At 44.5% G+C, this 20,322-nt stretch overlaps 10 protein-coding genes across 10 annotated transcripts; 3 read left to right on the forward strand and 7 right to left on the reverse strand. All coding sequences in view use genetic code 12, as the record gives it.

Annotated features, from left to right (window-relative positions):
* Positions 1-72: 72 nt before the first annotated feature.
* FOB63_000904 (40S ribosomal protein eS1) lies at positions 73-843 on the reverse strand (the record flags this gene model as incomplete). Its single annotated transcript, XM_002619752.1, has 1 exon — positions 73-843. One exon carries the CDS (start codon positions 841-843, stop codon positions 73-75), a length of 771 nt encoding a protein of 256 aa, XP_002619798.1.
* Positions 844-1,720: 877 nt separating this feature from the next.
* TEM1 (Ras family GTPase) lies at positions 1,721-2,251 on the forward strand (the record flags this gene model as incomplete). Its single annotated transcript, XM_002619753.1, has 1 exon — positions 1,721-2,251. The coding sequence occupies one exon, from the start codon at positions 1,721-1,723 to the stop codon at positions 2,249-2,251; it is 531 nt and encodes a 176-aa protein (XP_002619799.1).
* Positions 2,252-2,574: 323 nt separating this feature from the next.
* ORC1 (origin recognition complex subunit 1) lies at positions 2,575-4,932 on the forward strand (the record flags this gene model as incomplete). The annotated part of the gene is made up of 1 exon (XM_002619755.1): positions 2,575-4,932. One exon carries the CDS (start codon positions 2,575-2,577, stop codon positions 4,930-4,932), a length of 2,358 nt encoding a protein of 785 aa, XP_002619801.1.
* An 84-nt stretch (positions 4,933-5,016) lies between these two features.
* TSR2 (Tsr2p) lies at positions 5,017-5,619 on the forward strand (the record flags this gene model as incomplete). The annotated part of the gene is made up of 1 exon (XM_002619756.1): positions 5,017-5,619. One exon carries the CDS (start codon positions 5,017-5,019, stop codon positions 5,617-5,619), a length of 603 nt encoding a protein of 200 aa, XP_002619802.1.
* A 67-nt stretch (positions 5,620-5,686) lies between these two features.
* Positions 5,687-8,761, reverse strand: FOB63_000908 (uncharacterized protein; the record flags this gene model as incomplete). The annotated part of the gene is made up of 1 exon (XM_002619757.1): positions 5,687-8,761. One exon carries the CDS (start codon positions 8,759-8,761, stop codon positions 5,687-5,689), a length of 3,075 nt encoding a protein of 1,024 aa, XP_002619803.1.
* Positions 8,762-8,854: 93 nt separating this feature from the next.
* FOB63_000909 (uncharacterized protein) lies at positions 8,855-9,670 on the reverse strand (the record flags this gene model as incomplete). Its single annotated transcript, XM_002619758.1, has 1 exon — positions 8,855-9,670. The coding sequence occupies one exon, from the start codon at positions 9,668-9,670 to the stop codon at positions 8,855-8,857; it is 816 nt and encodes a 271-aa protein (XP_002619804.1).
* A 561-nt stretch (positions 9,671-10,231) lies between these two features.
* Positions 10,232-11,905, reverse strand: CMP1 (calcineurin catalytic subunit A; the record flags this gene model as incomplete). The annotated part of the gene is made up of 1 exon (XM_002619759.1): positions 10,232-11,905. The coding sequence occupies one exon, from the start codon at positions 11,903-11,905 to the stop codon at positions 10,232-10,234; it is 1,674 nt and encodes a 557-aa protein (XP_002619805.1).
* Positions 11,906-13,395: 1,490 nt separating this feature from the next.
* SPE1 (ornithine decarboxylase) lies at positions 13,396-14,739 on the reverse strand (the record flags this gene model as incomplete). Its single annotated transcript, XM_002619760.2, has 1 exon — positions 13,396-14,739. The coding sequence occupies one exon, from the start codon at positions 14,737-14,739 to the stop codon at positions 13,396-13,398; it is 1,344 nt and encodes a 447-aa protein (XP_002619806.2).
* Positions 14,740-15,499: 760 nt separating this feature from the next.
* Positions 15,500-18,370, reverse strand: VPS27 (ESCRT-0 subunit protein; the record flags this gene model as incomplete). The annotated part of the gene is made up of 1 exon (XM_002619761.2): positions 15,500-18,370. The coding sequence occupies one exon, from the start codon at positions 18,368-18,370 to the stop codon at positions 15,500-15,502; it is 2,871 nt and encodes a 956-aa protein (XP_002619807.2).
* Positions 18,371-18,803: 433 nt separating this feature from the next.
* On the reverse strand, positions 18,804-19,526 carry ROT1 (Rot1p; the record flags this gene model as incomplete). Its single annotated transcript, XM_002619762.2, has 1 exon — positions 18,804-19,526. One exon carries the CDS (start codon positions 19,524-19,526, stop codon positions 18,804-18,806), a length of 723 nt encoding a protein of 240 aa, XP_002619808.1.
* Between the last annotated feature and the right edge of the window lie 796 nt (positions 19,527-20,322).

The raw sequence follows: 20,322 nt of genomic DNA on the forward strand, positions 1-20,322 counted from the left end.
ATAACCTATCGATGTATGTGTCTTATTAATATTTAACAAAAGACGAGCTTTCGCTCAGATGGGATGGAGAGCTTAGACAGTTTCCAAGACAACGTCCTTGAAACCAGAAGAGACCTTCTTACCCTTTTCTTCGGTAGAACCCTCACCGTGCAAGGCCAACAAAGAACCCAAGTCGAACTTTGGTTGCTTCAACAACTTAACCTTTCTGATGTGGATGTTTTGCAATGGCAAGATGGATTGGGTGGACTTTTCGATTTCACGGCCAATAACCTCTGGAATCAACTTGGAGGTCAACTGAGCCAAAGTGACGTTAGAAACTTCTCTTTGCATGATCTCAATCATCTTCTTTCTCACTTCTCTCAACTTGGAAGATTGAGCGTAAGTGGTCTTCTTGACCTGGTTGGCTTGTCTCTTGGTGAAAGCAATGGCGAAGACTCTCAAAACGTAGTCGTCAGCAGTCTTGACGGTAACGTTGGCTTCAACCAAAGATTGCCACTTTCTGACCAAAGATCTCAACTTGTCAGAAGTGAAGTCCAAACCGTGGAAGTTGGTCAACAAGTTCTTACCTTGAACTTCGTCAACTCTCAACTTGACCTTTCTGTAAGAGTGGTCCTCAGAACCTTGCAAGTCAGCCAAGCAAACTTCGAAGACACGGCCCTTCAAACCATCAGCAGCGTTCTTCAAACCGGTAGACTTGTTGATCAAGGTCTTACCGACGTTTCTGTTCTCAAAGGTAGAAGGAGCCTTGATGTCAAACCATTCCTTTCTGGCGAATGGGTCGACGGCCTTCTTCTTCAAACCTTTCTTACCCTTGGACAATCTCTTGTTCTTACCAACTGCCATGATGTTCTGTACTAGGAAGAGTTACTATGGAAGATTTTTTTGAACTTTTTTTTCATTTTTTTCCTAGCGCGGGTGCGACCATTGGAAGACCTGCTCCTGTAGATAAGGGCGGTTGTTCGCACGACATGCGACATCACGCGACCAGGGCACGAGCCCTAAACACATGCTGGCTCTCGTCCCACACATCACAAACGCTTAATAAAACTAAAGATGAACAAAGTACCTATTTGTTGTGGTAATTTACATACCACATACATGGCTTGTGCCATACGTGAAGTGGTCGCTGTTTCGAGTAGTCCATCTGGTGCCTCTTATTGTCTCTATGGAGATTATTGGCTAATAAGGAGATGTGCAGTACCATTTTATACCTTCTCAGATCCACCCTGATATGAACATCATACTGACTTTATGTACCGGGATGGTTTGAATATCACGTTAAACCTTGCTACTAGTAAAACTAAAATTGTGATTTCTTGAGTCTATTTTCCGTCCTCAGAACTTAATTGGTCAAAACGATACAAAAGAACGGTCGCAGACGGAGAGCTCGCATGATATCACCGACGTAATCATCTCCTTAGATCTAGAAATAGATATCCGTTCCATGTATTATGTGGAGTCGGACAACATTGATCTATTGTGGCCAAGTGGATTCAGCGTGGTATGTGATAGGTGGTCACATGACTAGATCGAGCCGCGTGTTATAGAACATAAACGGAATATGAAACACACGAACGAAGATATGGACCAAGACCAACAGAACAACCAGTATGTATAATTATAGCGAACAATGCTTGTTTAGGACTGCTTACTAACAACATAAAGAGTTGCGCTCAAAATTGGGCTCATAGGTGATTCCCAGATTGGGAAAACATCGTTGATGGTTAAATATGTGGAAGGGTCCTTTGACGAGGACTATATCCAAACCTTAGGCGTCAATTTCATGGACAAGAAAATCCAGATTCGAAGCACAAATATAACTTTCCTGATATGGGATTTGGGTGGCCAGAAAGAGTTTATCAACATGCTTCCCTTGGTTTCTAATGACGCGGTTGCCATCTTATTTATGTTTGATCTTACTCGAAAATCGACCCTTAACTCGATAAAGGAATGGTACAGGCAGGTCCGGGGTTTCAATAAAACCGCCATTCCCTTTTTAGTCGGCACAAAGTATGATGAGTTTATCGATCTACAACCACAAGACCAACTTGAAATTACCCAGCAAGCCAAACGGTTTGGGAGGGCAATGCGAGCGCCTGTGATTTTCTGCTCTACAAGCCACTCCATCAATGTGCAGAAGATCTTTAAGATCATCTTATCTAAGGCGTTCGACTTGAAGTTAAACATCGAGGAAATTGTTAACGTGGGCGAGCCCATACTAATTTACAAAGATCCCACTAAGCAACTATAAATGATAGCAGGACGGAGCTCTTGCAAATTCATAACTGAAGTTTTGTAACCTCTATCTATCGATCTGCATTTACCAATATATAGCATGTGTCATAATCTTTACAAGAGACTAACATCATATTTGTGTAGCACCTTTTTTTTTTTTAACAAAATAAAGAATCTATAGTCATATATCATTGGCCTAACTTATTCCTCTCCCATATGTGCTAGTATAAATTTCGTCGATGCTTTTGTACCGCTAAAGTATCTTAACCTAAGACCTAACTTTCAAGTTGGTATCAGCGCGTAGTCGCGCTTGATATCTTTTCCTACCAATAACCTTCGATGGCCAAAAGACAAAAGGATCTCGAAGATTGGAAAATCGTTTTAGATGATGATGAGCCAAGTGACCCATCAACTCCATCCAGAAGAAGCCGCAGAAATGCCGTTAGAGGTGCATCCACAAGTGTCAAATTACATAGAGAAACAGATGATACGCATCTTGAAGTTGGCAATTGTGTATTGATAAACGGACATTCTCGAACGCAAAGAAGCGGCAACTCTTTTTATGCTGTAATCATGGATATCCAGATTGGTGTTAAGAATTTCCTCGACTTACAAGTGGTACCACTTGTTCATATCAAAAATGTTAGATCTGATGATCTTCCACCAGAGTATAGCAATGCGGAGCCTGCAAACGAGGTCTTTGTCACATCAGAACTCGAGTTTGTTCAGTTGAAAGATTTCGTTGAGAAGATTCAGGTGTTGAACAAGTCAGATTACTCTGAGATAGCTACAGATGATACATCAACATCCACCATTTTCCTCTGTCGACGTGGATGCGATCGATTCAAGGAAAAATTCAGCAGTGAATTTGATTTTAAAGACTGGCAAGCTTTGGTAAAGAAGAACTTTAACCATGCACTTAACTATATAGCAGAGATGACTCTGGTGATTGTTTCCCCTACAAAAGCGAACCGCAAGACTCGATCTTTAAAACTGCAGTTAGAACAAGTTCTGTCCCCACTGAGAGGGAGATACAGTAAAATGTTTGACAGCGACACATCAGAAAGTGAAGTTCTGGAAACTGAGACTGAGACTGAGGAGAAACTCAACGAAGAAGAAAATGAAATGGACGACGAAATAGAGGAGCCGGAAGAAGCAGTGAAGCAAAAAACACCTAGAAAAAGATCCTCAAAATCAGCGACTACTACGCCCTCCCCTCGCAAAAGATCAAAAAGAGACAATGAAGCAGTAAAGCGTTTACAATCTGTACTTTCGCCTCTTAAGAAGGGATTTAAAGTGAAATCCGGCTCCACCATCTCGAGCTTGCCATCTTTGTCCCGTGCAGTTGACAAATCCGATGCAAGCAAGCACCTGATGATAGATACATCTTCTGAAGCGTTTAAGCAGTTGAAAGAAAAATTACACACTTCCACCCGAATTGATTCTTTGCCATGCCGAGAAGATGAATTTACTTCTTTACTTTTAACTTTGGAGACAGCAGTCAGAGAAGAAACTGGATGCAGTGTATACGTTAGTGGAACACCCGGAACAGGAAAAACTGCTACAATCAAAGAGGTTATTGCGAGCTTGAAGGAGATAGTATCTTATGATGGGCTACGCGAGTTCGACTTCTTGGAAATTAACTGTCTCAAGCTTCTTACCCCGAATTCCGCATATGAGAAGTTTTGGGAGTATTTAAGTGGTATAAAAGTAACACCCTCCAATGCAGCCCTACTTTTAGAAGAATACTTCAGCAGAGATGTTCCTGATCCAGACAGGAAACCATTGATTGTATTGATGGATGAACTTGACCAGATTGTAACGAAGAATCAGAATGTCATGTACAACTTTTTCAATTGGCCCACATATGCCAATGCAAAACTTATCATTATTGCTGTTGCAAATACGATGGATTTACCCGAGCGTTTGCTCTCCAACAAAATATCATCGCGGTTAGGTCTTCGGCGAATCCAGTTTGTTGGTTATACTTACGAACAACTAGGGCAGATAATCAAACAGAGATTGGAAATGCTTGCCGAGAAGAATAAAAGAAGAGTGACAGTAAGCCCAGATGCAGTGGGATTTGCCTCGAGAAAAGTTGCTAGTGTCAGCGGAGATGCAAGAAGAGCATTGACAATTTGTCGCCGAGCTGTCGAAATTGCGGAATCGGAGTACTTGGCTACTGCTAAAGACACTGAAAAACTTCCTGAAAGTGATCAAGAATATTCCATCCAAATCAGCCATATCTCAAAAGCCATCAACGAAACTACAAATACACCATTGGCTAATTTGGTCAACTCTCTATCTTTTGCGTCAAAGCTTGCGTTGGTTAGTGTTCTTTTAAGAACAAGGCGCACAGGCTTGGCGGAAAACACATTTGGTGATATATGCGACGAGATGAGAAATACTCTCCGTTTGCTCACAGCAAAGGAAAGTTCCTCAGCTTTGAACGAGATTTCGTCCTCTGCTTCTTACATTGATTTACTCTACAGCCATGGCGTGTTGCATGATAGTCCCCAGTCGTTAAACATTCGCGTGTTTAAGATGGCAGAAATTATCAATGAATTGGTGGAACAGGGGATTCTAGTCCAACAGAACATTAGAAGCGAGAGATACAGACTAATTCATCTAAACGTGTCTGGTGAAGAAGTTGAATCAATTCTCAAAAGAAATGCAGAAGTAGCAGCTATGTTATGATGTGGTGCACGGGTGTGCCAACAGATCTTCGTATCTTTTTTTCTTGCCTCGATGATCATCGAAAGATAACCACATAGCTTAGAAATGGCTTCTATCGATCCTACAGATTTCGTTCAGGTGGAAGATGATAGCACTTCTTTGAAGTTTGAAGACCCAAAGCAACAAGCCAAGTTTGAGCTAGGTGTATGCATGGCCATTTATAAATGGGAAGAATTGACCACAGCAGTTGAGAATTCGTGGGGAGGACCAACTTCAGCTGACAAAAGAGACTGGCTTTCAGGGGTTATTATTGACTTGTTCGATGAGAAGGCTGTGGATATCATGTTAATTGAAGAAACATTGTTGTACGCTATGGTGGATGAATTTGACACCGAAATTGATAACGATTCTGCTCTTATCATTGGTGACTTGATCTTGAAACTTTACAGAGATTGCGCTCTTAAAAACTATGCCAGAGTGGATGAGTTGTACGCGAACTACCAGCAAAAACAAGCTCTGCGTGCCCGTGCTCAGAAGGTCGAAATCAGCGCTGACCCAAATAACCCCGATGTCTCCGATGATGATGACGAGGAAGAAGAAGAAAGCGCCCCACAACTAGTAGAAGAAGATTCTATGGATGTTGATAATGGGCCAGTTATCGATGATGATGGCTTTGAACTCGTCCAAAGAAAAGGGCGTAGAAGGTAAGTGTATTTATAGATTAAGAAGGAAGAATAAAATTTAGGTAATAAGAAAAAAGATGGTAATAATTTTTTTATGAAAAACTCACTGAGTTTCGAGGAGTGTTTGAACGAGACCTATTGAGAGTATTGAGCGAATGAAGCGAACTCACAGAATTTCTGTTGGAAAGTCGGGGCCTCTCTTGCAGTTCATCAAGCGCCAGATGAAATGAGCTTTGAGAAATCACACTGGACCGGCTATTCATCCTGAAGTCACTGAATCTCCGAGCAAGAGAGTGAGTAATATCGTTAACGTTATTATTGCTCAGGGCTGACTGTCCAAACTTCAAGCCCAACGCGTTGAAGAATTTGTCGCCATCGTTCAAATTGATTTTAAAGAGCCTCACATTTGTGTGGCTCCACACATTATGCGTGGTCAATGCTCGGTCAACGTGGTCGGTAATAAAGCCGAGTTCACTTGTATTGTCCAGGTGTCTTGATCCAAGCCCGGACCAAGAAGATGCAAACTTGCTGAAAACAGCGATTGATGATGATATACTATTCATGAGGCTGGTGTTACTACCAACATGTGCTTTAATGTTTTCTTGAGTATTGTAAATGTCCCAGTACAAAACGGAAATGTACCACCCTAGAGACAAATAATTCCAGGAGAAAACAAGCCGATCGACGGGAGTATCAGGCATAAGATCGTAAATGAGTTCTTTCTTGTTCTCCATGATGGTTTTGTCCACATCAGCATGTTCAATTTGTTGAACAATGAAGTAGTTGTCGTAATTGCATTCATCCCTCTTGATCCATAAGTCCTTCAATTTGGCTTTAATCTCGGGGATCAAAACGGTAATGATAACACTCAATGCATTTTTGCCACCCCATGCTTTTGATAATGGCGTATCTTGCGGTAATTTCTCTTTTGCTTTTTGCGACATACCAGCTGGTGGTTTTGGTCTTAAAGCGTTCTCCAATTCCTTTTCTTCCGTGAAACTTTCGTCTCGTTCTTCAGGACCAATACTGGCGGTAGAACTGTTGAAAGACTGGTACAATGGAGAAGCAATTTCTTCAGTGCTCGTGAACGAGCTGATAGAATATTCATCGGGGGATTTTAGCAAAGATTTTGGTAATTCTCGTTGAGCATGCATATTCATTTGGAGCGAGTCATTTCCTCTCTCCTGAAAATTTACCGGTGAATCTTCGTTCTCTTCATCGTCTTCCTGGACGTTCATCAAACGTAAGGGCTCGCCATTGATATTTTCTGACTCAAGACTGTAAATTGACGTCCATATCGAATCATAAATTTTTTCGTTCTTGACAAAGGAGAATAGCAACATTCTTGAAGGTACAGGGTTCTTAGTTGCCGCAGAGCACAATGCTCTGAGAATCAATGCAAGGAATTCGGCATTTCTGTAACTCTCGGCTAAAGCCTGTTTAGATGAAAGTGTAGACATGAGTTGCAAGAGAGCAGAACACGCTTGATACGATAAACCACCTTTGGAATTGACATTGTTCATGCGCTTCGAAGTATCATCAGTGCCGACGATAGAGTCGTTTACAACGGGTACTATATTGTAAAGCACTTCCAGAAATGTCGGGACCAAAAAGCGTTTCATTTCGTTTGCAGTGTCGGACTTTGGGTTTGATCCGAATCCAGAAAAGACATATGACAAGATCAGGCATAACTGTACAATTAGGAAATCCCTTGTAGAGTGTGGCCCTCCAGTCAAACGAAATTCTGACGGTAAAACTTCATTCATATTTTCACTCATGGGTAGCACCAACGCTTGAACCCAAGTTTCTTGAGAAGATATATAGAGCAAGAAATATGCGCATAACTTCACAAGAACTTTGTAATGTGGCACGTCGCAGAATGCAAAAATATGATAGGCGATATAGGGGACGAGTTTCACCACGAGTCTTTCTGCAACGAACAGTCTTAAATACTGATTACACTGCAAAAGTTCCCAAAGAATCATTATGGCTTCGATCGCCCAGGGGGAAGGATGCGGTTTGGTGAATTTTCCCCTATTTTCTAAACGATTGACAGAAAAGGGGTGTTTCAAAATGCTTAGTAGATGCGAAACAAGAAACACTAAATCATTGTTTTTTTGACTTCCTAGATAGAAGCGAACCATGTTGTATGGTTTATGAGAGCACAAGCCCAAGTTTGTCATAAATGCTGTATGTGCAGAAGATGGCATAGGACAAACAACCATGCATGCAAGTAGCTCTGCACTATATGAAACACATAAGTGGCGTCCCTCGACTAAGGAGGAGTTGTCATATTTTAGTCCCGAGTCATCTAGACCTGTTCGGGCGGAGCGACACAAGATGTTAGTCAAATTTGCAGTCAAGGTATTGATTTCCAGCGAGGCAAGGCCAGCAACCAAGAATGTGAGAAATCTCAGGCCCGTCCGAACAGTGTCCAGGACTTTCTCGTAAAAGGTTGTTGATGCAAGGACGAGCAAAACTCGCAAAACCTCCGTTCTGTTGCTGTCGTGAATTGGGTTGGGCAGATGATACTTACCTGGAACACAAATTCCAGGCTCCCATAAACACATGTCTGGAGGCAGTTCAGGATATGGCTCAGCAACTGTGAAGCCTTGCGCTACCAATAGCCGCACCAAGGCCAAAACCAAATCTGCACCAAGCACATTTTCAGAAACGTCTGCGAAAGAACTGTTTCTAGGCAAAACAAGCGCAGGCGCCGCTGGTTGGTTGAAGAAATCACGAGGGTTAAAGTTTCGTTCCCAGAAAAGAGGGTTTTCGATCGTTTCGGCATAGTCCGGAAGTTCAAACAAGTACGGAAGCACTTTGGCTAGGAGCCGTAGGCAGTTGAGAAGCGGCATGTGCTGGGTCGGCGAAAGATCGCGGGCAAGTTCAACCACACGGCATGCTACAATGTGCACCAATAAAAGAAAGTTGGGAAGGTTCTGGTCCCTCACGGTCTGAAGATCGAACGGCGTAAGCAAATCATAAATGTCTGAAGCAGACTGCGGGGTGTTCCAGAAAATGGACCAGAATGCAACGTCGCCGTGGTCCATAAGCCTTCCCTGGCCCAACTTGAAAAAGCTGTTCTTGAAGGCAATTTTTTCCTCGGCTGTTTTCATTGGCCTTGTGTCAAGATGAATCCCTGGGTCGATATATCGCATCTTCATTCTGTGTGCCGGACATGTCACCTTAAATCACCCCAGAGAAGACACTTAGACAGAAAACGGTGTTACGTTCTTGCCTACTCTTTTCCATGCTTTTCAGCCGATTTTCCGTGTCTTATTCACGGAGCCGGATGACCGACGACGGCGTACTGTACCTGCAATCTGGGTGGTGTGCATGGCCACATTCATACCCGCTTCTATATCTGTATCTGCACGGCCTGGATCCAAGTCGTCAGCCACGCCATCGTTAACCCACTCGACAGAAGTAAGACCATTGGACATATGCGTATGTTCACTGGGGGTTTCAGTATCGGCGGCGTGGTCCATAGCGCAGTCTGTCGAATCGAGCCATTGCATGGGGATGGCGGCACCGAAGGCGGACTCATCCTCAGAAGCCGAATCTGTATCGTAGTGAAGGGCCGAACACGCTCCTAATGCGTCGTAGACTTCAAGAATGGTGTGAGTTGCGCCGAACATAGGTTCCTGGGGACTGTGCTCGGAAAGCGTGATTTCCACCGTCTGAACACGGCCGTCTGGCGCTGAAAAGTGCCAGAGGTCACATGTGAGTAATTGTAGGTACAATACAGCACCGTGAGCGGTGTCTTGAAGTGCGTGAAGCGATATCAGAGTGTATGGAATGTCCAAACCTGACGAACAACGGTCCAGCCAAAGAACAAGGCTTGTATCGAGCACGAAAAGCGCCACTGGGCCTACCATCAGCGCCACAGTCGGGTCAAGCACCACGTTTTGGCCATGGGCTAGCGCCAACGTGTAGTTTGGGCCGCCCGCGTGGTAAACGAACTTATCGTTATCCAGCGAGTACCACGCAGGGTACTGGGCCTGGTATGCCGCCACAGAAAGCGTGTTCTCCACTGAGGGACATTCGTGAATAATGTGGGGGGATCGAGCCATGGAAAGGAAGCCACACAGTGTAGTGGGGGATATGTAGTAAAGTCTGTTCTGTGGTCTATTATTAAGTGCGCGCAGCGATGACTCGGCTGGGCCAAACGAAGATGGTTAAGAATTCACATTATTAGGCCAGTCAATTTTGCTACAGCACAACTCTAATGTACTACGCTATCTTACTCGTTCCCTTGGTTTTCTCGTTATCATTTACTTGATCAGTAAGTGCGGTACACGTGTTTCATTATAGCATTCTCTTGTGGAAGTTGTATTAGTGCGGAGAATGCATCAAGAGTCGCTTAGCCCAACAGGGCTTCAGATGTTCAAAATGTCATGCGTGTTGTGGGGGCCATGTAGCCTTGTATTATTCATACGAAGTCGAGCCCAAATTTATTAACGTTATGCAATTGCTCCTTCATGACTTTATTTCATCTCAGTGTGCCACTTGCTTTCTAGTAGACAACTTACAACTGTATCATAAAACTCGTCTTGTTCACAAGAACGTTGGTATTCTTAACTATACTAGATTCACTTCAGCCAAGCCTCGAGACCTTCGCTTCCTCCAACATCTCAGCCGGAAAGACGCCGCATGAGGCGCAGGAAACTAGGGCTTGGGCTCGCCAGAAGCTCGCGACGGATCTTAGCTTGGCGCTCAGCCTCACGCTTTTTGAGCTCTTCGGGCATAGGCGGCATGGCCTCATTTTCCAAGTCTGCTGCCCGGGCGCTTTCAAACGTCATGAGTGTGTTCTGGAATCCTTCTCTGCCGTGGGATAATGAGCCCCGGGGCAAAGTGCCAGAGTTCAAACTCTTCAAGTGTGCCACATTCTCAGATTCCTCTCTCAAAACTTGATACATACGTGCCACACGGCCAATGGCCATAACCTTCCTACGCAACGCAGCCTTCTTTTCGTCAATAGTTAGCTCTTCAGAATCACTAGCAGAATCGGGCAAAGAAGGCGATGTGGGTAGTATGGGCAGAGGCTGCGCTGAGCCATGCGCAATAGGTGTTTCCTCTTCAAGCTCCTCTTCGGTGCAGATATTCAAGATGGACACCAACATGTCAGTAACCTTTTCGCCCACAAAGGGTAAAGACCAAGTAAAGACATCCATGAAATGAGGTAACCAATATGGATGCGGCGAAGAATTGAACTGGCGAATATTCATGACGTTGTTCTCATATTTGAGCACTGCTGCCTTGTTGTTGTACGTGTCCAAGTAGTTGGGTGCGCTAAACATGGTCAACAACGAAGGGAAACCCATGGTTTTTGTTCGCTTGTACATACGATATCCCGCATCTTGTGCCTCGTGTGCCCTAATAATGGACAAGAGGCCCGTACGCTCCAAAAACTGGCAGGATGCTTTGTAAGTAAAGGCATAAGAACAGCCACGAACAGTATTACGCACAAATGTCTGGTCCATGTTATCTTCATCGTAGTCTTCGATTGGGTCTGCCCAGAGCAAGTCACACATCAAGCCTTTTGTTGGCGGCTCGCGGAAACGATCGAACGTGGCCAAATCATCCAAAGATTTTAATTCGGGTGAGATTCCGCCGTGCACACAGAAGAACTGCTTGTTCATGATCGCAGCCAATGGCAATGCATTGAAGGATTCAAGGGAATTCTCGTACACCTCCTTCGAGTACTTATGTAAACATTCGGACTTAAACGTGAAGTAGTCAGTCAAATGCTTACACTCATGGTTTCCACGCAACATCCAAAACGTCTTGGGATAATTGAGCTTCAACGAGTACAAGTAAAGCAAACATTCAATTGAAAACAGTCCGCGGTCCACGTAGTCTCCCAAAAACAAATACTGAGTAGTAGCTGGGTCACCGCCTACCTCGAACAATTTCATCAAATCATAGTATTGGCCATGAACATCACCACAGACGGTCACGGGCGCAGGGACAGTTAAAAGGGTTGGTTCCATCAGCAAAGCGCGTGTGGCTTCTTGGAGAATATGAATCGCTTGGTGGTGTTGTAAACGTCCCTCGTTGAAGAAATGGTCTTTGAGAAATGCACAGTTGGGCAACCCGTTCGGCAAGAAAACATCGCTGTCTGGTGGGGAGAAAGACGCCGGCGGAGACACGGAAGGAACTACTCTTTCAGTAGTGGAGAGCTTTTCCCCTTCTTCCGTGATGTAGACGGACAAATCCCTAGGTGGCTTTTCGCTTGAGTTTTTGTTGGTGATCACCTGCAAGGCATTCTTCATCTGGTTGCGATTGGCAACCGCTTTGTTAGACATTATAACGAATTAGTGTCCAGACTAAAGTGAAGAAAATGAAACGGTGGAATAAGAAGCAAATATGGAATGCCGGGTGTCGAGTCAGTGGAGACGTGGAAAAAAGCCCAGATAACTTTAGTACTTCAGATAGTGCTGTGCGAAATCCGCAGTGGCTGGTGTATCTTGTCCTTGACCGCGCACTTTTGCTGTGCCTCGTACGGCGTTCTCGACTGTGCCTCTAATGCCCTGATACATAAAGAAAGATGTGTAGACATATTATAGAAGTGAGGCATGCGGTGTTTTTGATTACGAATATTTGAGAAGAGAAGGATGAAATTAAAAAGAAGCAAATGGAATGTTAGCCGTGCATGCCGCATGTCGATCGTGGGGGGGCGAGAAGACAGCATGAGCAAAGTTAAACAATGCCATGGATGAACAGCAAGTCAATACAGAGCGGACTTAGTCGGCAATCAAGACCGAAGATATTATATGATTTGCCGAGAAGTAGATGGATTATGGATGAAAAAGCCGTGAGGTGGCGCTATAGCGTCGTAAAGATAAAACGTAATGACACAAGTAATATATCACACAGCCAAAGGTGGAAAACTTAGGTTACCCAAACATTCTTAGCTTTGTCTGAGATATACTCAAGCATGGTATCAATTGTGTTTATCAGATTTTCGTGGCATGGTTACGACCGGACATTAAATATGTATCATTAATTTATATTGTTTATTCAAGTCTTTTAAAACTCTTTTGCTGCTAATAGTGCTCTTTTACTGAAATTATCATGAGCAAGGTATTATTATCTTAGCCTCTAATTGATGCTTTCATTTTTGTTCTGTTCCCAATGGTTGTGGAACTAGCGGTAAATGCTCCATTCAATACTATAACATCAGGAGAAGACTATAATACGGATGAATAAATCTACATATGGTTTCTAATATTAACATAATGACAGAACTTGGCCTCGGGTCTCTTCGTGTTCTGTCTTTTCAGTAAGTGGAGGTTCCTTCAGTGACTAAGTATCTCTTCTCCAATTATTATGAAGAAAGTCTATGCTCAATTCTACCCTACCAATTTCAATTGATACATTCTCATCCAAATGATATGATCCACAGTGTAATCCGCTTCCGTTTTGGCTGTATCAATTTTTGTTCGGTCGGTGGAAAGTACGCTTCGGATTTAAGAGTAGTAAACTCCACTTCGACGCAGAGCTCACTTGGATAAATGCATGTAATTCAAGCTAGCATTGAAGGGGAAAAAAGGCTTCACAAATACTTCTTGAAATCCATAGTTTATTTGAAAGTCAGAATCCAAAATGTATACGAAAGAGATTAAGAAGTCTTAGGATATTGAACTGGCAACACGAGTGACAGGCAACCAGTACCACATCTATCGTACAGTGCCTTTTATTATACCTTTTCCCCTTTCTTCTATCCCATTTTCTTATGTCTATTCGTCCTCCCTTTCTCCTACGATCCCTTTACTTGGTGTATTCATTAACTTACTTAATAACCGTACTCACCAAGGTCTACAGAGCACACGTAGTTGACCTTTGCACAGCCGCTGAAGCCATTGAAGGACGTTGTAGCCGCAGAAGTGTAGGCGCCCAACTCAGGAAAGTACAACCAGTCGCCAACACCCACATTGGCAGACAATGCCGTTTTGGATGATACACAGTCCAATCCGTCACATGTGGGACCCCAGATGGAGAAGTTGTAGTGCTGAGACTGGGTGTCTCCGTCCTTCTCGCCTGGAAACATCTTCCCAGCGTGTTTCAACACTTTAGCCTCCGGGTGTTGGTGGTCAAAGAGAACACAGTTCAAGTTTCCATAGACTCCATCATTGATGTAGAGCATGGCTTCCATGCCCGAGTTCGAGTCCAAGTCACGGCGAGCAATAATGTGTGTGGCCAACGTAAACGCGTTTGCCACCATGAACCGGCCAGGCTCAGCAATGAATTGCATGCCATGTTGTTGGGCATAAGTGGTGGGGAAGAACGTATCCAAAGCTCTGTTCACCACTTGTGTTGCAGCATCAAAGCTGCAAGGCTCAAATCCACCACCAATATCCAAAATTGTTAAGCGCAACCCTAACTGTTCACCCGCATCAAAGATCCGCCGTGCATCTTTGATGGCATGAAAGTAGGAGTCGAAGCAAGTGGCACCAGAACCAACGTGGAATGCCACTCCAGCAACGTCAAGGTCCAATTCGCGACACAATGGCAACAACTGGTTCACAGCCACTTCCACGGTGCATCCGAACTTGGTGGACAAACGGCACTGAGCAGATTCATCGTCGGTGACGATACGAATCAAAATACGAGTACGAGGATGGAACCGCTTCAACTTGTAAAGCTCGTTCGCATTGTCAACTGTGGTGAGGTTGACATTCTTCTCGCAAGCGTGACGAATGAACGAGTTGGTTTTACAAGGATTCGCATAAATAATGCGGTCTGGAGTGAAACCAAGACCCAACACAGTATCGATTTCCGTCTTCGAAGCACAGTCAAAGTTGGCGCCCATGCGGCCAAGTAACAGCACCACGTGGGGGTCAGTGTTGCACTTGACGGCGTAAAAAGGCTGGACGCGAGGCAACGTTTCCTTCCACAACTGGAATGAGCGGAAAACCTGGCCCAAATCGGCAACAAAAAACGAATCTTCGTCACCCGCAGCACAAACATCATGATCAATCTGATTGACCTGATCAACGAGCGCGGAGCGGACCAAATCTGAAGAAGCCAAGCTGCTCCTTTTGTGTCCGGAAGTTACAGAGCCTGAGGCTTCAAAAGAATGTTTTTGAGGAGTCAAGACATAGCCATCCTCACTAATAACATCAACAGAAGGGTGCATACCGATGGAATGCGTCTTTCTCTCGTCAGCCAAATGTAATTTTTCTTTCTTCACTTGAGCTATCGATATCGTGGGGGTTTCACAGATCGATAGACGGCGGTGGGGAGCGCAACTGCAGCAACTGGTACACTTTTTGTCGGTTCAAAACTCACTGGAATCGTGAGTTATATATATCTGGGACTTCAAGCGGCAGCTCTCGTACGAAATGGGGACGTTCTAGGGGCTAGATATCTGAAGAGAAAGACGATGCTCTAAGGTTGCGGGAAATTTTTCTACCCACAGAGGCGTCCTGCAGAAAGTTCCGATTCATTTTTCTGCGCAACACTGGAAAACTGGGGCGCGGGATTTTGGGCTATGCACAAAATTGATTGCAAGGGCTCTTTGAAATGAAAAAAGAAGGGATCTTTTTGTTTCCCTCAGCAGTTGTTTCTATCTCGTTTAAGTGCTAGGCGAGGATATTGTCTGTTCTTTTTGTCGTCGCGGGCGCTTTCTCACATGTATTTTGACTCATCTTATCTGTGCAGTGGCTGTCCTACTCTCATTGCTATTTCGCACAAGGCATAATATACTCCACTAAAAAAGCCTCAACTTATTCACTATTGAGGCATATTGTCGACACAACAAAATGACTCAATTTACTCCTGAGTAATTACTCTCATTTCAATATGCATTCTGTATTACGTACGAACAGACGGGACTAACCTGCATTCACTCATAACACCAATAACTTAGTGTATGCCACATAGTAGTAGATAAGTGATCACAATTCAATGAGCGGTTCGGGCTCTGACTTATACCGTTTAGACTCGCGCGACAGAGTCTTTCTCACGTCAGGAAGACTGGTGCCAGACGAATTCAAATCCTTCAAATCACTGAGAGAAGGAAACCGAGTGGACGCATGCTCCTTGTGTGGCTCAGGTGTCTTATCCTCTTCTTCAGAAAAGCCGGGAACTGGGGGATACATGCTTGCAACACTCTCTGAGTCGCTATTATCCTCAGGGAGATATGAGGGTTCAGACGGGTACACGGAGCGACGCTTGGATTCATTTTTGCTCACAGTAGGGCTTGAGCTCTCGCGGTATGTCTTCAGGTTGTAAGTGCTGGGCAAGTTCGCTTCTGGTCCGTATTCAAGTTCCCCTTTATCTTCGGGTACAAAGGTTTCCTCAGTCTGCTCATAGTTTGGTGCGTTGGATTCAAAGTTAGGTGCATTAGGCTCAAAGTTAGGTGCACTAGGCTCAAAGTTAGGTGCACTAGGCTCAAAGTTAGGTGCACTAGGCTCAAAGCTTGGTGCGCTAGGCTCAAAGTTAGGTGCGCTAGGCTCAAAGTTAGGTGCGCTAGGCTCGAAACTTGATTCATTCGGAGTCGAACTTCCATTCTCGATATCAGGCCCATCCGATGGTTTGTTTCTTGTGTTTGCATCGCCTGGGAGGAACGTAGATGGGCTTGGCATGAAATGAGAAGACCCATGATTCGACATGTTCCCTCCGTAGCTCAGTTGACTCCTCCGTCTCTCGTTTGGTTCTGGATACACCTTACGATAACCTGGATACTGTGATCCATCGTCAACAGGGTACGGGGTTGTTTGCAGATTTCCCCTGGATCTATTGGTGAGACCATACTTTTGCGATTGGTTATCATAGCGACTCTGTTCTGGATGTGAGTAAGGTGAGTCAACAAAAGGTCCCTGTTTTCGCTTTTCTACCTCAGAAACCTGCGACCCAGTAAATGATGCTACTCGAGAACCTCTGGGTCTCACAGACTGGGTATCAATCGTTGGTCTCACAGGTTTTTGAGCACCATTGTTGTGGCCCAAAGTATCTGAAGAATATCTATGAGCACTCTCATTGTAGACATTGGGTAAGCTAGCACCCGTGTATTCAGCGGCCGAAGAAGAGATGTTGTGCATGTTGTAAGCCATGTTAAGTTTCGTCTCCAAAAACAGGTCGTAAAGACGAGTGATGGTGCTGATCTTATTGCTCATTTGCAAGAAAAAACCATATGATTCAATGGCCGAGCGAAGAGACTTGTTCAATTTTGGCTTTAGCTTTACCACTTTAGCGTTCAACTCACTTAAGTCTTTGTCGTAGATAATGTTAGCCTGTTTTACACGGTCGTTCTTGATCCCATTCATCAAGCGAATGTAGAGATTAATTGCATCCTCCTCCTCTGGTGTCAAGTTTTCGCTCGTCTTGTTTGGCTCCATCCGCACAGGGTTTCCTGTTGGTTGAGAACCGCCTCTTGGGTGTTGTTGTTGTTGTTGTTGTTGTTGCTGCTGCTGCTGCTGCTGCTGCTGCTGCTGCTGCTGCTGCTGCTGCTGCTGCTGCTGCTGCTGCTGTTTTTGGTGTTGGCTCCATGGATTTGTAGCATCAAAGACACTTCCACTAGTACCGTACGGTGGGGGACCTTGAACGTTTGATAATTCATTCACGCCGGTGTATGCTGCCTGAACGTTTGGCGGGTAGTTTGGTGCATTGTATACTGGTGCTTCCATTCCTGTCTCATTGTACTGTGCTGGTGCGGGAGCCGCATAGGTGTTCGTGTCAAATGGCATGATGTTCAGATAGAAATCCACCTCTGGTGCGGCCGCGGGAGGTTGTTCCTGTCTTTCCTCCACGTACTGCCTTGGCTGTTTGCTTGCTTCAGCTTCCTTCAAACTTGCTTCAATGGCAGCCTTAAGATCAGGGTCCATATCCTCTTCTGCTTCTTGAGTAGGAGGATTACGAGGAGGGGGTGGCGGCTGCGTTGAAGCAGGAGCTGCCAGAATGGAAGTTTCTTGCAAGCTCAATTCGATTGCTTTTCTAATCTGATCTTCCTCAGAATCAGCCACAGGAACACTCTCTGCTCCTGACGCACCGTTGTTTCTTCGATTTCTCTCCTTGTCGTTCTTTCCCTTGTGGATCTCGTAGCAATCATCACAGACTCTCACTGGTTGATGTATTCCAAGCGAAAACAATGGGATATTTTTGCTCGAGTGTGTCTGGCAGAACACCCCACCACAGGCACGACAATGATGCTTTCTGTTCATGACTGAAAATGGCGTGTAACAGATCATGCACTCTTTCCCGTCCAACCAATCTAGCGGAGCTGTAGTTTCGATAAAATTTGCTCCAGCATCTACAGCAGCCACATCTACTTCCGGAAAGTCGTAGCCCTGGTTCACCAAGGTCTTGTAGTGGCTTTCGACGTAATTGGGCTCGAAACGGCCCTTGAAATAGAGAGACCACTCCTTGAGAAACTTCAAGAGAAGCGTGCTCACACCATACTTCGCTTCGGAAGAGTAGACCTTGTATGATTTTGTATCATAATGCACTTTGAAAATATAGTCCACCAAGTAGTCAATAAACTCCTTCGTATTGAACTCAGCAAGAAAATGGTTGCCGCCATTTTTAACACACAAGTCCACGAGCTTCAAAGTGGAGGTCAACAAATTGGGATTCAAATACACTTTTGTCACTCGCTTCTTCAAGCAGCGCATAGCCTGCTTGGCAGGAACTTTTTTGCTTCGGATTATATCGGTGATCTCAAGCCCCACAGCTATATCTAGCTCCCCATTGGGAATAGATTCCGATGTGGCCTGTTCGATTTTTGTATCCAACTCCTGAACTGGATCAGTAGCTCTAAACCACGACATTTTTAGTTACGATACTTGCGACGTTGGAACAAAAGTTGAATGGATGTAACGTAAGTAGGCTATTATTCTCTGATAAGTGACAATCGCGTGTATGCAGGCGTCATGAATGTGGCGAGGATAGAATAAGCCCCCAAGCTATAGAATTGTCAAGAGTGCTACATGCGTGCAAGACTACAGGATAAAAAAATTCGAAAACAAAAAATGTATTACACAGTTATTCTGAGGTGTTGCGTAGAGCAATTGTACTTTAGTCGGCAAGTCAATCCTTTGAGTTGGCACAGGAAGACGATAGACGAGAGGATATCTCTACTTACGTAGATTTTCTGCCGATGTTGGATTCAGCAAAACTCCCGAATAGCTTATGCAAATGTTCGAAAGTTATTCTTGAAGCAGTTGTCACTCTCGAAAATTGGAGAGTAATGGCCTACCCAGTCTAGCGGAGAAACCATGCAGCAGAACCAACACCCAAAACACCCACAGACATCCACCAAAACTTGTCAAACTTTTCGCTTGAAAACTTCTTGACCGCGTTCGTTCTGTACTGATTCTCCAAAGACCGCTTAACTTTCCGCGATAAGGAAGAAGACGTTTCCGAGGCCTTGTCGGTAGGGTTCAAAGCAGTAGTAGGCAACATCATAGGAGGCTTGTATGCCAAATACAAAGGCTGCATAGGAGATCCATCAAACTGGTAGATTTGCAACATGTATCTGCCGTGGTAGGAGTTGATAGACACCTGGTACTTCTCAAACCACGTTGGCTGGACATATCTGACGTACTTGGCCTTTTCTGCACTGTAACCGCATGGGTCACTCAACAACTGTCTGCCATCCACAGCAATAGGAGTAAGCACAACACTGCCGTTGCTCAAGATCTCGTATGTCCCGTGTTGGAATGTGAGACTGGCGATGGGGCAAGAGTGGTTTTGTGGGTTGGATTTGATTCTGTACAACGCCTCCTCATAGTGACCGTCTTTCGTGAAGGAGTACGAGATTCCAGGTAACGCAGGCTCGATCAAAAGTTCATCAACTGGATCATACAAGCCAGGACCGGTGAAAACAGTATTGGATTTCGATGTCCATGTGCCCTCCAACTCCTCCATGTTAGGAGCTGCAAAGGCACACAGTAGCAACAAGAGCGAAATGAAGTATGCAAGCATGATATCACGGTTTTATGTATCTTCTTGGACGACGCTGAACAAAAGAACGAGGGAAGAAATAAGGGAGAAGCAACTATTCACACCAAGAAGGTAAAATGTTGTTGGTTAAAGTTTATGGCGCTAGCTGAAGATATCTGATAGATCCAGTGCCACTGTGGAAGAATAGAAGCGTAAACGGAGCTGGGAAGATCTGTCGATGTGCTCAGGAAAAGAAAACCGCCTAACAAAAAGTCAATATTCGCGCCAAGGCAGTGCAAAGCTCGCGAAGAAAGAATAGAAACACGGCAGGTACAGGGATGGATCCATAAACAGGAACACCCGTACCTCTTTGTGGGTGGCTTATACTCCTGCCAGGAGACTAGGTATGGGTTGCCATCGCTGCTCTAATGTAGGACAAGTTGTTCATACACAATCATCAGCAGGACTTTGTTGATTTCAATTCCATTTCTTTGCTCCCCCCCCCCCCCCCTTTTTTTTTTTTCTCTCACGGCACCACCTGCTCTTTTTAAGTAATATATGTAGTGCATATACTACATTTACCAATATCGGCTGGGGGAACGAAAGTGGTCGGAACGAGGATTAAACGGTTTTTATCGGCTTTTCTTCCTTTTCAAGAATGTTGTTTTGCCTCCAACTTTTCACTTGCCTTTTCCTTTTGCTTCTGTATTCTGCACCTCGACGGTCTCGCCTTGTAGCATTCTCAATCACATTGGCGCGAGCGGTACTGTTTTTTTGCTAAGTATGACTTCTCATTCTCTAAAGAAATTGCGATTGTGCGGTACCCGTGTTTCACTAG

This window comes from Clavispora lusitaniae, assembly GCF_014636115.1.
Source record: "Clavispora lusitaniae strain FDAARGOS_655 chromosome Unknown tig00000003_pilon, whole genome shotgun sequence".
Taxonomy (NCBI): domain Eukaryota; kingdom Fungi; phylum Ascomycota; class Pichiomycetes; order Serinales; family Metschnikowiaceae; genus Clavispora; species Clavispora lusitaniae.